The following is a 17,279-nucleotide window of genomic DNA, read 5'->3' on the forward strand; positions in this document are numbered from 1 at the left end:
GGACACATTTGAAACTTTGTCCTCAGTTCTTGAATGGCGAGAATTTCTTATAACCACTGATCCTTAGTGGTTTGCATCTATGTTTCTAACATAGACCAACAGCAAATTGTGGTAACGCACAAAAGTTTAAATTTGTAGAGATGTTAAAGAGGGAAATAAAGTAAATTATTATTGTTAGGTGGAATGGACGTTAAATTATTTTCACCAGGTAATTTAAAATTATTCGCTAACTACGGAACTGTTACAATAAAAGAACACAACAGTAACTTATTTGTTATGTTGAAAGGATATTGAAGACGTCGGAAAATAAAATAGTTTATGGTAATTTAAAACTATCTTCTTAAACTAAGATTACCTTTATATAACTGAGTTATTAGTCTATTGAATAAATTCCAGAAAAAAATAATTATAAAGTCTAGCTTATGGAATGCGAATCATGAAATTGTATTTTCAAAACCATGAAAATGTTTGCTTTGGATAAGTGAAAACTAAGGTATTAGGGTTAGTTGTAAAATATAATTATGGGATTAAAATATAGCTGTGCTTAATGTTTGATTATTTTGTTGATTGGAATGAAGCACAAAGCTGCACACTGAGCTATCTGTGTTCCATTCAACACAGGTATCGAAACCTGGTTTTTAGCTAGATGAGTCCGTAAACATACTGCTATGCCACATGGGAGCAAGGGAGGGCGTTTATTGTTAGATTACTTGTACCAGGGAGTTTATGAACGCTCGGCATGGCTAAGTGGTTAAGGCACTCGACGCGTAATCAGAGGGTCGCGGGTTCGAATTTCTGTTATACCAAACATGCTCGCTCTTTCAGCCGTGGGGGGGCGTTATACTGTGACAATCAGTTCCACTATTTGCTGGTAAAAGAGTAGTATAAAAGTTGACTTCAGGTGGCGATGACTGGCTGCTTTCCCTCTAGTCTTACACTGCAAAATTAGGGACGTCTAACGCAGATCGACCGCCTGTAGCTTTATGCAAAATTCAGAAACAAACAAACTATTAAATATAGTTTTGAATTTATTATTTCTAGCTTTAGAATCCATGATAAAATAATATTGAGTGAGATTATAATGCAGGATTTTTTCTTTTCAATTTCGTAGTTATTACTATCAGGTTGCTTTTTTCACTTTCAGCACTGTGTAATCGATAACTAAAAAGCTGTTTGTTTGTATATTTAGAATAAAGATGCATTGGACTATTTGTTGTTTCTATTGTGAAGAACTGAGCTACTGGTTTTAGCGTTATAAATCCATAAATTTACCATTGAACTAAACGATGAAGAAAAATAAAACTATGAATTGTTTTATGCTTAAATTCGACTTGTTATTAGTGGTAGTTTGTTTTACAGTGACTTTTGTCTTGATTAGCGTTTTGATAACCCTACTTGCTTTTTTTGGTAATTTTCATATATTCAAGTTGTATAATTCAAATTTACAATTTTAATTATATTTGTTTAGTCGGAAGCTTTAATTGGTTTATAATTTTGTATTGCCCTCTACCGACAACTATCGACTTAATAATACAGGTCAGATATGTGTGTATACAGTGTACAAATAGTCACAGTAATATTCGATATTGTAATTGAGAAGAAAACGTTTGTTGTATTTTTGTGATAGTTTCTAGCTTCTTGCCAATTTATTATCAGAAATATAAAATCCAGTTTTTTGCTACGTAAGATTTGATACATCTCGCTACAGTCGTCGTAGAATCGACTTAGACCTCTTATAGTAAAGTTTAACTTATACCATCACTATATTTGTAATACCAGCCTGTAGTTATAATCCGACAAACTGGTGCCGTAGTATCTTTCGATTATTTTATTGTGGAAGTTTAGACAAGTCCAAGTAACCGATTGTGAGTTAAATGGTAATAAGGATTTCATAACGACTTTATTGTTTATTGCTCACGGAACTGAACTGGTTGCAGCGAAAATTTGTAAACTTGACGTAAGCTTAATTTGAAAAACAAAAATATTTATTTATATTATTCTCATACTTTCGTTGAAGACTTGATATGTTTAGCCAACCTACTCTTCTCTACGAAAGTTCGAATGTTTGTAATTTGGTGACTTAGCAGTTTAAATTCGAAAAATGAGATTTGAACTTCAATGAACATGTCACGACGAGGCAGACCTGATTTGTAACTTGTGAAAAATAATAATTGGACTTTTGTCTTCGGCTAACTTGTGAACTAAGGGATTGTAGATGTTGCCGGTAATGACTTGTGGAGTAGTCAATGTGTAAATATAAAAGTCAATGTGAACATTAATTATTGAATGATTCTTAGTAAACAGGAGTTTTAATTAGTTGCATCTTGTTTCTAAACTACGTTGACTTGTTGAAATTTAATTTTTATACGTGTTAAATACAGGTTATGTAACCTGAGTTAATTAAAACTAAACAAGAAAATTGTTAAATTTACTAAGCACTAAATATCGTGGGTATTGATAACTGAAGTTTACAAACAACTAAAATTAAAAAAAGACAAAAAAAAATGTTCATCAGACGTCCAGCATTGGCTTTTTATACTGTGGTTGTGCTTGTGACAGCTCCATTTTTCACAATGTTTATTCTCTGGAGTGGACCAGGTGAGTGAAGTTACTTCAAAGTTTAAGGCTCAGATTTTGTATTTATAACATTTTTAAATATATGAATGTGTTGGTATTACAAAAAGATATGAATTATACTCTATACATCTTACTTTTAAATTCAAACGTTTGTTTTTGTATCATATCCAACATTAGTTCAATAAAAATACTATTTTGCGTTACAAAAAATGAAATTAATAATTCTTTCTATGCCAAGAAGTACTGTAAATATGTCTTAATTTATTAACTCTTAAAAGTTAAATGAAAAGCAATAAACTCATGTGTATTAGGAATAAGTTTTAATATTTGATTAATGGTTTTGACTCATAGGGTAGGTCATCAGTTTAGTATGTATTTTATTACATTTATAATGTTATAATGAAGGGCTCAATACAAGGAGTAGATTTGATATTTAATTAACAAGTATTTTGACCCACTGTTACAGGTACTATGTCATTACAGTTTTCATTATAGTTTTATATTTTTAAGTTTCTGCATCCTTTATGATTCCATTTTCATCCTAATAATGCCAATTACTAAAACAAAATGTGTTCAAGTTTTGTTTACAATCATTTATGATTCACCACTTACTAAGTTGTTCTATAAGCTGAACATGCTACAGATTTGTGGTGATGTCTGAATGAACAGGTTTGATCTGTTTGTCTGGTTAGTGGAGATAGGTCTGAATGAACAGGTTTGATCTGTTTGTCTGGTTAGTGGAGATAGGTCTGAATGAACAGGTTTGATCTGTTTGTCTGGTTAGTGGAGATATGTCTGAATGAACAGGTTTGATCTGTTTGTCTGGTTAGTGGAGATAGGTCTGAATGAACAGGTTTGATCTGTTTGTCTGGTTAGTGGAGATAGGTCTGAATGAACAGGTTTGATCTGTTTGTCTGGTTAGTGGAGATAGGTCTTAATGAACAGGTTTGATCTGTTTGTCTGGTTAGTGGAGATAGGTCTGAATGAACAGGTTTGATCTGTTTGTCTGGTTAGTGGAGATAGGTCTGAATGAACAGGTTTGATCTGTTTGTCTGGTTAGCGGAGATAGGTCTGAATGAACAGGTTTGATCTGTTTGTCTGGTTAACGGAGATAGGTCTGAATGAACAGGTTTGATCTGTTTGTCTGGTTAACGGAGATAGGTCTGAATGAACAGGTTTGATCTGTTTGTCTGGTTAGCAGAGATAGGTCTGAATGAACAGGTTTGATCTGTTTGTCTGGTTAGCGGAGATAGGTCTGAATGAACAGGTTTGATCTGTTTGTCTGGTTAGCGGAGATAGGTCTGAATGAACAGGTTTGATCTGTTTGTCTGGTTAGCGGAGATAGGTCTGAATGAACAGGTTTGATCTGTTTGTCTGGTTAGCGGAGATAGGTCTGAATGAACAGGTTTGATCTGTTTGTCTGGTTGGCGGAGATAGGTCTGAATGAACAGGTTTGATCTGTTTGCCTGGTTAGTGGAGATAGGTCTGAATGAACAGGTTTGATCTGTTTGCCTGGTTAGTGGAGATAGGTCTGAATGAACAGGTTTGATCTGTTTGCCTGGTTAGTGGAGATAGGTCTGAATGAACAGGTTTGATCTGTTTGCCTGGTTAGTGGAGATAGGTCTGAATGAACAGGTTTGATCTGTTTGCCTGGTTAGTGGAGATAGGTCTTAATGAACAGGTTTGATCTGTTTGCCTGGTTAGCGGAGATAGGTCTGAATGAACAGGTTTGATCTGTTTGTCTGGTTGGCGGAGATAGGTCTGAATGAACAGGTTTGATCTGTTTGTCTGGTTGGCAGAGATAGGTCTGAATGAACAGGTTTGATCTGTTTGCCTGGTTAGTGGAGATAGGTCTGAATGAACAGGTTTGATCTGTTTGCCTGGTTAGTGGAGATAGGTCTGAATGAACAGGTTTGATCTGTTTGCCTGGTTAGTGGAGATAGGTCTTAAATGAACAGGTTTGATCTGTTTGCCTGGTTAGTGGAGATAGGTCTGAATGAACAGGTTTGATCTGTTTGCCTGGTTAGTGGAGATAGGTCTGAATGAACAGGTTTGATCTGTTTGCCTGGTTAGTGGAGATAGGTCTGAATGAACAGGTTTGATCTGTTTGCCTGGTTAGTGGAGATAGGTCTGAATGAACAGGTTTGATCTGTTTGCCTGGTTAGTGGAGATAGGTCTGAATGAACAGGTTTGATCTGTTTGTCTGGTTAGCAGAGATAAGTCTGAATGAACAGGTTTGATCTGTTTGTCTGGTTAGCGGAGATAGGTCTGAATGAACAGGTTTGATCTGTTTGTCTGGTTAGTGGGGATATGGCTAAATGAACAGGTTTGATCTGTTTGCCTGGTTAGTGGAGATAGGTCTGAATGAACAGGTTTGATCTGTTTGCCTGGTTAGTGGAGATAGGTCTGAATGAACAGGTTTGATCTGTTTGCCTGGTTAGTGGAGATAGGTCTGAATGAACAGGTTTGATCTGTTTGTCTGGTTAGGGGAGATAGGTCTGAATGAACAGGTTTGATCTGTTTGTCTGGTTAGCGGAGATAAGTCTGAATGAACAGGTTTGATCTGTTTGTCTGGTTAGCGGAGATAGGTCTGAATGAACAGGTTTGATCTGTTTGTCTGGTTGGCGGAGATAGGTCTGAATGAACAGGTTTGATCTGTTTGTCTGGTTGGCGGAGATAGGTCTGAATGAACAGGTTTGATCTGTTTGTCTGGTTGGCGGAGATAGGTCTGAATGAACAGGTTTGATCTGTTTGTCTGGTTGGCGGAGATAGGTCTGAATGAACAGGTTTGATCTGTTTGTCTGGTTAGCGGGGATATGGCTAAATGAACAGGTTTGATCTGTTTGCCTGGTTAGCGGGGATATGGCTAAATGAACTGGGTATATCTGATTGTATGATGAGGGCTTTAATGATTAATTTTCAAAAATTTTGAAACTAAGAAAATTCTAGTTTAATAGAAGGTTTCTGTTAAATTATGTTTTTAAAACAAGAACTGTACATGTATATATAATACTTTGTAAATAACAGCTCTTTTAATTTTTAATTAATATCATTAGTAACTTATTTAAACCTGTTGCCACAGGTCATGAAAAAGAAATCCTAAATTTCAATAAGAAAGTAACTTATTTATCTTTATGAATATACTAGTTCTATCTGTTTTCTCTATATCCATGTAACTACTTTACAGGGTGTGGATTGATCTTCATCAGAGTTGGTATGTAAGTTCATTAGGTTCACGTGAAGCTAATACGAATTATCAGATTTGCAATTTGTGGCTTTTATTGGCATTTTTTTTACCATCACTTCCATCCTATTGATGGATCTTTACTAAATTTGGTGTGCAAGCTCATTAGGTCCATGGGAAGATATGTACACATTTTTAGTTTTTATGGGTATTTTTGCTTTTTTTTTTTACCCCTACTTTACCCCTTTTGATGGATCTTCATGTTTGGCATGAATGTTTGTTGGGTCCATGTGAAGGTACTAGCAAAGCTATGGTTCCAAATTTTGTATTTTGCATATTTTAGAACTATATGTAAGGGAAACAGCTTTTCATGTCCTAAGATAACTCATCATTAATTATGGATTTATACAACTTCCATCTAGGGCATGGTACTCCAGCTAAAAGAAAAATATTTTCTTACATGAAATATTTTTTGTTGTTTTTATTTAGTGAGTATTGTCTTTTTCAATGAAGATATCCCATACATTTGTTATTTATTTGTTTCAATGATTTGGGGAAATTTTGATAATTTCTGTTATTGTGCATGTACTTTTTGGGTTATTTAATAAAAAGAAAAATGCAAAGTTTAGTGTATTTGATAATAAAGAAAGCATTTCTTTGATTACTAGTTCAAGTTGGCTAAGTTCATGTAGGTACTAAGACAACAATTGTGTACATTACATAACTTTCTCATGTCTCTGATACTTCATTCTAATGCAACCTCAAGTTTTATTAAACCAAACTGGAAAACTACCTAACAGTATCAAACTGGCAAATTGAATAATTAGACAACTACTGTGGAAGATTCCCAAGTTAATCATACTTTAGCCTAACTTACATTTTGTGTAAGTGATATTGTTACTTAATTTATCAATAAGGTTTTAGTTATTAACTGATGTGCTCATTATGTTAAGTAGAAATTCTCCCTCTGGTGAAACATAGCATTACATAAAACTTAAGGAACACAAGTGACCAGTTGGTCTATTTAGATTGTTCCATCCTCAGAAACTTAATTCCGAAACCTCTTGTTATCATTCAAATATTTCTCATTCTTCCTCTTTAAACTCTTATCTTTAACCCATCCACCACATCTGAAGAAAACCCTTTCCAAAGATCAACCTCTGTGTTAGAAAAATACAATTTTTTTTAGCAGAGTATGACTATTATCCTGCCAAAATTTATATTTATGTATTCTAGTCCTACCATTCTCACCATTAAGTATGAAAAAAAATGATGCATCAATACCTTAACCATCTCGAGCATCCCAATCTGATCCCCTCATGCTTTCCTTTTGTAAGTTGAAACCAGTTCACAGAACTTAACCTGATCTCTTGTGACAATCTTTCAATTTCTGGTATCATCGTAGTAGCTTTTCCCTGATCTCTTTCCAATAATTCAATGTCCTTTCTAAAGTAAGGAGCCCAAAATTCAACACAATACTCCAAATGTGCCCTTACCAGTGAACAATTCAGTTAAATTTTTGCCTCTTTTGACTTGTATTCAATATTTCTGTAGATACAATCCAAAATGTTATTTGTCGTACCACTAACATCCTTACACTACTTGGATGGCTTAAGAAACTGATCAACCATTACCCCAAGAACATTTTCTTTTGTTACACTGTTAAGGTTAATCCCATCTAAATTATAGTTTAATTTATGATAATTCACATGCAATATCTTCCATTTAGTATTATTAAAAGCCCTCTAATGTGTATTTGCCCTACTTTCTAAATAACATGAATCCTTTTGTAAAGAAACACTTCAACCGTCCGAGTCAGTAACACCCTAAACTTTTTTATTGTTAGGAGACTTAAGTAATTTACTGGCCATCCCTTCATTATTGTAAATCAAAACAGAGCAATGTCTCTAACAGTGAGTTCCAGAATATCCCACCTGTGAATAAAAATTAAAACAGCTTAAACTGTAAAGTATAATAGTATGAAATGGCTTAGATTTGTTGTTTGGATTAACTTTAGTTCAAAAGAGAAGTTTAAAATTATCAACTTCTTTCTTTTTAAAATTAAAATTATTATAAGGGCTGAGAAGACTGGAAGTTCAGACTTGAATATTTGGAATAGTTGTTTAAGCTTTTAAAAGCTTTGGCCCAATCTATAATATATCATTTCTCTGTTAGAGCTATAAGTTAGGGTAATATTTTGTCCACTAACATGATATGTGCTGTTTGTGAAACTATTTTATGTTATCTATTTTGGTTTGTTGGTAGAAAGACGACACAGTCTTAATTTGATCTTTCTTATGTACTCAAGACATGGCTTTACATTATCAGAATACTGGTACACTGTGTCACCCAACCACTGTCACTCTGCATGTTTTTGTATTATATACTTTCATACATCTGTAAACTAAAATATTTATCTAGCAACATTCAGTTTCATCAAAAAATTAGTGTTTAACTAAAAATGTTTTTAAACTTACTTTTATAAGAAGTTTGGTTAAAAGTAAAAATCATATATACACACTTGAACATGTACTTTATTTATGTTACTATATGGTGAAGTAAAATGGATAGTAGATGAAGTCTTCATATTAATAAATCTTTGCTTGTTAGGTAAAAGCACATCTCCTTAAAATGTTTGTCAAAGTAAATGTTTCAAAATTTATCTTTAAATAATATATGTTGTTGAAGGTTTCTTTCAGAATGTTTTCTCAGAGGGGGATTTTTTTGATGCCTCATGTGATGTTTGACATTCAAGTGCTTGATTCACAGTCTGTTTTTGCATGTGGAGTTGTTGCATTTCCCAAGATGTGTTTATGAATATGTCTGAAATATTACAGTACTAAGAAATTATCATCTAGAAACAGAACCTTCAAATTTTTCAAAAATTTAAAGGGGAATATTGAGTTTAGGGGGAAACTTCCCCCATCATATTATTAAGAATACAATAACAAACTTACAATGAATAAGATTAACCAAAGATCAATTCTTAAAATAATACATTTGTGGAGGTCAATGAAAATTTGAAGATTGTTCTGTATTTTTCTTTTGCTTTTTGCTTTAGGTGTTTTACCTTCTTTCAGTGAATACATAACATAATTTTATCTTGCTAAATATTTTGCAGAATACACACAGACACTAATGTGTTAGATTTAGATTTTACCACTAAAATAAAAGAAATAGAAAGAAATTACAAAGTTATCTGAGAACTGTCGTGGATGATTATGAATAATATTTGAAGTTTGGACGGAGAAGAAGGAAACACATTAACTGCTTTACTGTTTGAAATATTCTAGGTAACAATGATAGTAGCATGATATGGGAAAAATGAAAACAAATCTTTGGAAGTATTATTTTTAGTTGGAAAGATAGAATAAAGTGAAGCTTGTTTACACAATGTTATAAACCGTGTAGATAATAGTTTTAGTTGGGAAAGGAGGACTAAAGTGAAGCTTGTTTACACAATGTTATAAACCATGTAGATAATAGTTTTAGTTGGGAAAGGAGGACTAAACTGAAGCTTGTTTACACAACGTTATAAACAATGTAGATAATAGTTTTAGTTGGGAAAGGAGGACTAAAGTGAAGCTTGTTTACACAATGTTATAAACCATGTAGATAATAGTTTTAGTTGGGAAAGGAGGACTAAAGTGAAGCTTGTTTACACAATGTTATAAACCATGTAGATAATAGTTTCAGTTGGGAAAGGAGGACTAAACTGAAGCTTGTTTACACAATGTTATAAACCATGTAGATAATAGTTTCAGTTGGGAAAGGAGGACTAAACTGAAGCTTGTTTACACAATGTTATAAACCATGTAGATAATAGTTTCAGTTGGGAAAGGAGGATTAAACTGAAGCTTGTTTACACAATGCTATAAACCATGTAGATAATAGTTTCACTTGGGAAAGGAGGACTAAACTGAAGCTTGTTTACACAATGTTATAAACCATGTAGATAATAGTTTTAGTTGGGAAAGGAGGACTAAAGTGAAGCTTGTTTACACAATGTTATAAACCATGTAGATAATAGTTTTAGTTGGGAAAGGAGGACTAAAGTGAAGCTTGTTTACACAATGTTATAAACCGTGTAGATAATAGTTTCAGTTGGGAAAGGAGGACTAAACTGAAGCTTGTTTACACAATGTTATAAACCATGTAGATAATAGTTTCAGTTGGGAAAGGAGGATTAAACTGAAGCTTGTTTACACAATGTTATAAACCATGTAGATAATAGTTTTAGTTGGGAAAGGAGGACTAAACTGAAGCTTGTTTACACAATGTTATAAACCGTGTAGATAATAGTTTCACTTGGGAAAGGAGGACTAAACTGAAGCTTGTTTACACAATGTTATAAACCGTGTAGATAATAGTTTTAGTTGGGAAAGGAGGACTAAACTGAAGCTTGTTTACATAATGTTATAAACCGTGTAGATAATAGTTTCACTTGGGAAATGAGGACTAAACTGAAGCTTGTTTACACAATGTTATAAACCATGTAGATAATAGTTTTAGTTGGGAAAGGAGGACTAAACTGAAGCTTGTTTACACAATGTTATAAACCATGTAGATAATAGTTTTAGTTGGGAAAGGAGGACTAAACTGAAGCTTGTTTACACAATGTTATAAACCGTGTAGATAATAGTTTTAGTTGGGAAAGGAGGACTAAAGTGAAGCTTGTTTACACAATGTTATAAACCGTGTAGATAATAGTTTTAGTTGGGAAAGGAGGACTAAACTGAAGCTTGTTTACACAATGTTATAAACAATGTAGATAATAGTTTTAGTTGGGAAAGGAGGACTAAACTGAAGCTTGTTTACATAATGTTATAAACCATGTAGATAATAGTTTTAGTTGGGAAAGGAGGACTAAAGTGAAGCTTGTTTACACAATGTTATAAACCATGTAGATAATAGTTTTAGTTGGGAAAGGAGGACTAAAGTGAAGCTTGTTTACACAATGTTATAAACCGTGTAGATAATAGTTTCAGTTGGGAAAGGAGGACTAAACTGAAGCTTGTTTACACAATGTTATAAACCATGTAGATAATAGTTTCAGTTGGGAAAGGAGGATTAAACTGAAGCTTGTTTACACAATGCTATAAACCATGTAGATAATAGTTTCACTTGGGAAAGGAGGACTAAACTGAAGCTTGTTTACATAATGTTATAAACCGTGTAGATAATAGTTTCACTTGGGAAATGAGGACTAAACTGAAGCTTGTTTACACAATGTTATAAACCGTGTAGATAATAGTTTTAGTTGGGAAAGGAGGACTAAACTGAAGCTTGTTTACACAATGTTATAAACCATGTAGATAATAGTTTTAGTTGGGAAAGGAGGACTAAACTGAAGCTTGTTTACACAATGTTATAAACCATGTAGATAATAGTTTTAGTTGGGAAAGGAGGACTAAACTGAAGTTTATTTACACAATGTTATAAACCGTGTAGATAATAGTTTCACTTGGGAAAGGAGGACTAAACTGAAGCTTGTTTACATAATGTTATAAACCGTGTAGATAATAGTTTCACTTGGGAAATGAGGACTAAACTGAAGCTTGTTTACACAATGTTATAAACCATGTAGATAATAGTTTTAGTTGGGAAAGGAGGACTAAACTGAAGCTTGTTTACATAATGTTATAAACCGTGTAGATAATAGTTTCACTTGGGAAAGGAGGACTAAACTGAAGCTTGTTTACATAATGTTATAAACCGTGTAGATAATAGTTTCACTTGGGAAATGAGGACTAAACTGAAGCTTGTTTACACAATGTTATAAACCATGTAGATAATAGTTTCACTTGGGAAAGGAGGACTAAACTGAACCTTGTTTACACAATGTTATAAACCATGTAGATAATAGTTTTAGTTGGGAAAGGAGGACTAAAGTGAAGCTTGTTTACACAATGTTATAAACCATGTAGATAATAGTTTTAATTGGGAAAGGAGGACTAAAGTGAAGCTTGTTTACACAATGTTGTAAACCGTGTAGATAATAGTTTTAGTTGGGAAAGAAGGACTAAACTGAAGCTTGTTTACACAATGTTATAAACCGTGTAGATAATAGTTTTAGTTGTGAAAAAGAGGATTAAACTATGGCTTGTTTAAATTCTATAATCATATGTATTGGTTTCATAGAGAAGTTGTGTGCAAAGTGAAGACTGTGTTACGTCGGGGTAATAAGGGTTATGATTACCAAGCATTATGTCCTATTATAAGGATAGTCTTTATTTTCTAGATTAGCATAATGGAACTTTTGCTTATATGATACTGGAAAACCCCTTTTTATTATGCAGTGTGCAATCCCCAACTTCGCTAAATTTTTATTCTCTGTGCCTGTATATTTGCAATAGAGGTCACGAATTTCTGGTTTCGCGTCCGTTTCCCGACACGGAGAACTTTATTTTTCCTCCATTCTCAGAGTGCAGATATAATGTAATGAATACGTCACGCGCGGATCTAATGCATCGGCGCCACAGCTCATCAGTTTGTATATACAAGCGAGGATAGACAAGGCTCAATTAATTAAAATGGACCAGCACTATTTGTTCTTTTATTTAAATAAAAAATTAATTATATTCTTGGTCGTGGTTCTAAAGGTCCTTCAACGGCTATATTTGTAAGAATTTCATTTGTAGGTGGCTTAAATAAAATTGTTAAGCATTACAGCTTAATGTGGTCCACACTATAACAGTTGTTAAGGAAAGTTGATGATATATAATGTCGAGACTACGGCTATTATCTGTCGTATCTTAGCCGATCTGGTGACCTTGATATTTGCGAAAGACTCGTCAATACTGTATATCTCAACCGTAGTTTGGTTTATGGGTTCTAAGTATTTGTATACTACGTGATATCAGCCCCAGTCCATACATAAACTACACGATAGTCGGTAACGGGTGGTTGTCCCTAAACTGTCCGATAGTTTCTGTCACTAACGTACACTGTCACGCATGATCTTTGGTATATCTGCTTGAATCAACATAATCCTTTAGTCATAAATTACTGTCTTTATATTGCTATACTTTGCTGTAAACAGTCTACATGTCAAAGGGTATGCCATAATTAACGTAAATCATTTTGAAAAAAAAAATATATAAAGGCATATATTTATTCGAACTTTCGCAAAGCTATCTATGCCTAATCTTAACTGATAGGCGAGAGGGAAGGCCAATAGTCAACATTTTATACCACCAATAATTTCTTCTAATTAAGTACTGGAATTTAACCATCACTATTATTGTGCACCCATGACTACAAAGGGTGGAACGCGATTTTAAGGCAACGAAACTGGAACATTGGATCTTCAGATGCACATCCGGCATTCCAATCACTTAATTAGGCACAGCCGGTTTAAAACGAAGGAATGATTTCAGTGAGTTATGGTTCTTGATAATTACCTAAAAACCACGGTCGCTACTCGCCATATGTGGCAAAATAGCTATTGACATGTGGCATTTTGATACCTCTAACACTTTTTTTTTAAGTACAATTAATTCTATCAATAAATAATTGAAAAATTGTATATTTTACTACCCCTCCATATCTATAAAAACAGTTGATTTTGTTTTGGTCATGCAAAAAATGTTAACACACTGTTGACAGTTTTGGCGGTTATGAGAAACTGTTGAAAAACATTTCGACTTTTAGTGAGTGTAAAATAATTAAATAAATGTTGCAGTGTTATTTTAATACGTAAAGGGTTACGATATAGTAAGGTCGTCCTGCATTTACTGTCAGATTGAGTAAATCCTTAAAATAGAAGTATATAAATGTTTCTTTTCTTCTGTTTCATGAGATAATTGTTTTGTGTTCTACTTAACCGTTTGTATGTTGGACTACTTTAAGACTGTTGTATGGAACAGAGATGCTTCCGGCCATGTGACCCTATTCGTGATTGGTCAGTTACGGATAGAATGTGAATGTGAGGGCAAGTTTGAGAGATTTTAGGGACGAGTTTATTGCTTGGAAGAGTCGACCTAAATAGTCTAGATCTTTTGTGATATATGTAGATCGTGTACTGTGAGATTTTAGTTTTTCTTTCATATTTATTTTAGTTTTACTAACAAGTTTAGGCCAAGCGTTTTACGGCGTTTTAAGGCGTACGACTCGTAATCTGAGGGTCGCGAGTTCGCATCCCCGTCGCGCCAAACATGCTCGCCCTTTCAGCCGTGGGGCGTTATAATTTACGGTCAATCCCACTGTTCGTTGGTAAAAGAGTAGCCCAAGAGTTGGCGGTGGATGGTGATGACTAGCTGCCTTCCCTCTAGTCTTACACTGCTAAATTAGGGACGGCTAGCACAGATAGCCCTCGAGTAGCTTTGTGCGAAATTAAAAAAACAAACAAACAAACTAACTAATAAGTTTATCAGTTTTAATTTACTGTAATTTAGTCTTTTCAACCTCAGAACTTGGAAGGCGTGAGATAATTATATGCGTATAACATAAAATAAATAGCATTTGTGTTTGTTTGCCGAACTTACTCTCTTTTGCCCTAGTTTTGCCGTAAAAGTTTAAAAAACGCCTTCAATATTTACAGCATGCAGAGGTGGTATGTATGTTATTCCTCAAACCAGGAATAATATATTGTAAAGTACAACATATCTTGAATTGTAGTAAGTGGCATTATAAAAGTAACAGTCAATCCCCTTATTCGGTTCAAACAACTGAACAAGACCCGGGGGATCTAATATGACCACTCAGTCCACGTCCAAACTGTAAGTTGTTATTCCCAATTCTTTTATGTGAAAGCACAGATTTTCGGGTTTTATTTCTCGCGCCATGGGCTACATATTTCGCGTGTTTAGTTTGAGTGAACTAAATTAAAAACCAAACAAAAACCTTTTTACGTGGTAATTACAAAACTCAAAGTGAGTTGATAAGTAATTTTTTTTCAGCGTGTAATATGCGCCATCTTTAAATAACTATCGATGGGAAACATGGTTTCACAACAAGTATATTCCACGTGTGTATCCCATTTCCAGTTAAGTGCTAGTGATTTTGTTTATATATATAGCATTTAGCGGGAGTCAACTTGCTGTAATTTCAGTAGCATTCCTGACAGGATCTCTCAGAGGTTCAGAGAGGCCCGGACAAATTTTTTTATGCCCCTGGTTATAATTAAAAAAAAGACATGAATACGACAATCATTAGCTGACAAGAAAAGTGAAACACAATTTGAATGATTTTGTTTATCGTATAGTAACTGACATTATTTGACATTTAATAAATGCTTTAGTAACCTTTTTCTGTATATAAAAACAAGTAATCAAACTTACAAATGCAAAAATAAAGGCCTGAATTTGAGGGCTGTTTACGGTTGAGGCGAGGGCTAAATGCTCCACTCTAATCTATTTGACCTTAGTCGTAATAGAATTAATAAGTGAAAAAAGAATCAAACAATGTGGTGCCCGTTGTCGAAATGTTATTTTACTTAACTTTGATCAGAACTAAACGTTAACTCGGTGATTAATGCATCAGGATGCATTGATCACGTGGGTGTAATGACTCATATACACTTGATGTTAACCCTTCCAAACTAGAACATGTCTTTACTTAAGCATATATTCAGGTGAATTTCTTCCAGTCTTTGTGTAGGTGCTTTGCACGTAGTATAAAATAGTCGAAAGGTTCTTTACACCAGAGTATTGCTTAGATGGCGCAGCTGTCCCCTCGCATCACCCGGGAAGAAGTGAGGCAGATTCTTGTACAAATTAGTATGAGTTATGTTATTTTTTTCTCTCCTGTGGCTGTTCTTTGGCGTCATATGCAGTATTGGGTTCTGGCATATCCCGCTTCATAGTATGATAAATCAAAGTTATTTTTACTTGTATCTTGTGCAGACATAAGTGTAGAGACTCCTGTTAGCCAAATTTTGTTATATCTACTGTATTACTAGTACGCAATTAGAACAATATCTACTGTATTACTAGTACACAATAAGAACAATATCTACTGTATTACTAGTACACAATAAGAACAATATCTACTGTATTACTAGTACACAATAACTGTATTACTAGTACAATATATCTACTGTATTACTAGTACACACTGTATTACTAAGAACAATATCTACTGTATTACTAGTACACAATAAGAACAATACACAATAAGAACAATTACTAGTCTACTGTATTACTAGTACACAATAAGAACAATGTCTACTGTATTACTACTGTACTAGTACACAATAAGAACAATGTCTACTGTATTACTAGTACACAATAAGAACAATGTCTACTGTATTACTAGTACACAATAAGAACAATACTGTATTACTAGTAACAATAAGAACAATGTCTACTGTATTACTAGTACACAATAAATGTCTACTGTATTACTAGAACAATGAACAATATCTACTGTATTACTAGTACACAATAAGAACAATATCTACTGTATTACTAGTACACAATAAGAACAATGTCTACTGTATTACTACAATGTCTACTGTATTACTAGTACACAATAAGAACAATGTCTACTGTATTACTAGTACACAATAAGAACAATGTCTACTGTATTACTAGTACACAATAAGAACAATATCTACTGTATTACTAGTACACAATAAGAACAATGTCTACTGTATTACTAGTACACAATAAGAACAATGTCTACTGTATTACTAGTACACAATAAGAACAATATCTACTGTATTACTAGTACACAATAAGAACAATGTCTACTGTATTACTAGTACACAATAAGAACATAGGGTAAAATTTCGTGGAAAATTAAAGTTGTATGTTAGTTTGGAAATTGTAGTGACGAGTATACTCACAAACAGCAGCTAAGAGAACATCTACAATATAAATATTGTATATTTCTGGTGTCTACATATGTTTTATTTGAAGGGTATCAGTAAAACTGAATAGCACATGGATGCTTCTGTTGTTAGCAACATTTTCAGCCACTATCCCAGTGATATCTCATGAGCTTTGATCAGCATTGGATATTTAAGTTACTCTTAAATTCACATATTAAATTAACTGACCAGCTAAACCAATTTAGATTAGTTCTAAGCCTATATATTGTGCTGATTAGCGAGCTAAAAAGATTTAGGTTAGTTCTAAATCCATGTATTAAGCTGATATAACAAATTTTTATATTAGATAATTTAACCAATACTGTTAATGCAACTGAAAGAAAGAGTTGGATGTAACTTATTTAAAAGACGCAAAAACTAGTTGGTTCCCTTTAAAACATAGTTATTGTTTGTTCGTTTTTGTTAACATCATTATTATGGGTTAAACAATTAGTGGTCTTGGCATTCTCAGAATATTAATATCATATGTAATTTGTACCTCTTCTGTCCACACTTTCAATAATCACTACTTCCTTTAGCTATTAAACTATGGATAAAAACAAACAAACGTGAATCAAAGTTTTCAACAATAACAGATATCTACGTTTAGGTTTAAAATATGTCGAAACATCTTTGACTGGAGTTAGGTCGATAGGAAATTTCATTTTACAGACAATTCTGGGAAAGTGCGTGATTCAGTGATAC

At 33.5% G+C, this 17,279-nt stretch overlaps 1 protein-coding gene across 1 annotated transcript in view; it reads left to right on the top strand.

Annotated features, from left to right (window-relative positions):
* Positions 1-1,498: 1,498 nt before the first annotated feature.
* Mgat4a (alpha-1,3-mannosyl-glycoprotein 4-beta-N-acetylglucosaminyltransferase a) overlaps positions 1,499-17,279 on the top strand; it is a 58,743-nt gene continuing 42,962 nt past the window's right edge. The window contains exon 1 of the mRNA XM_076462932.1: positions 1,499-2,598. Coding sequence (XP_076319047.1) covers positions 2,505-2,598 — 94 coding nt within the window. The 5' untranslated portion in view covers positions 1,499-2,504. The remainder of the gene's footprint in view (positions 2,599-17,279) is intronic.

This window comes from Tachypleus tridentatus, chromosome 10, assembly GCF_004210375.1.
Source record: "Tachypleus tridentatus isolate NWPU-2018 chromosome 10, ASM421037v1, whole genome shotgun sequence".
Classification (NCBI taxonomy): domain Eukaryota; kingdom Metazoa; phylum Arthropoda; class Merostomata; order Xiphosura; family Limulidae; genus Tachypleus; species Tachypleus tridentatus.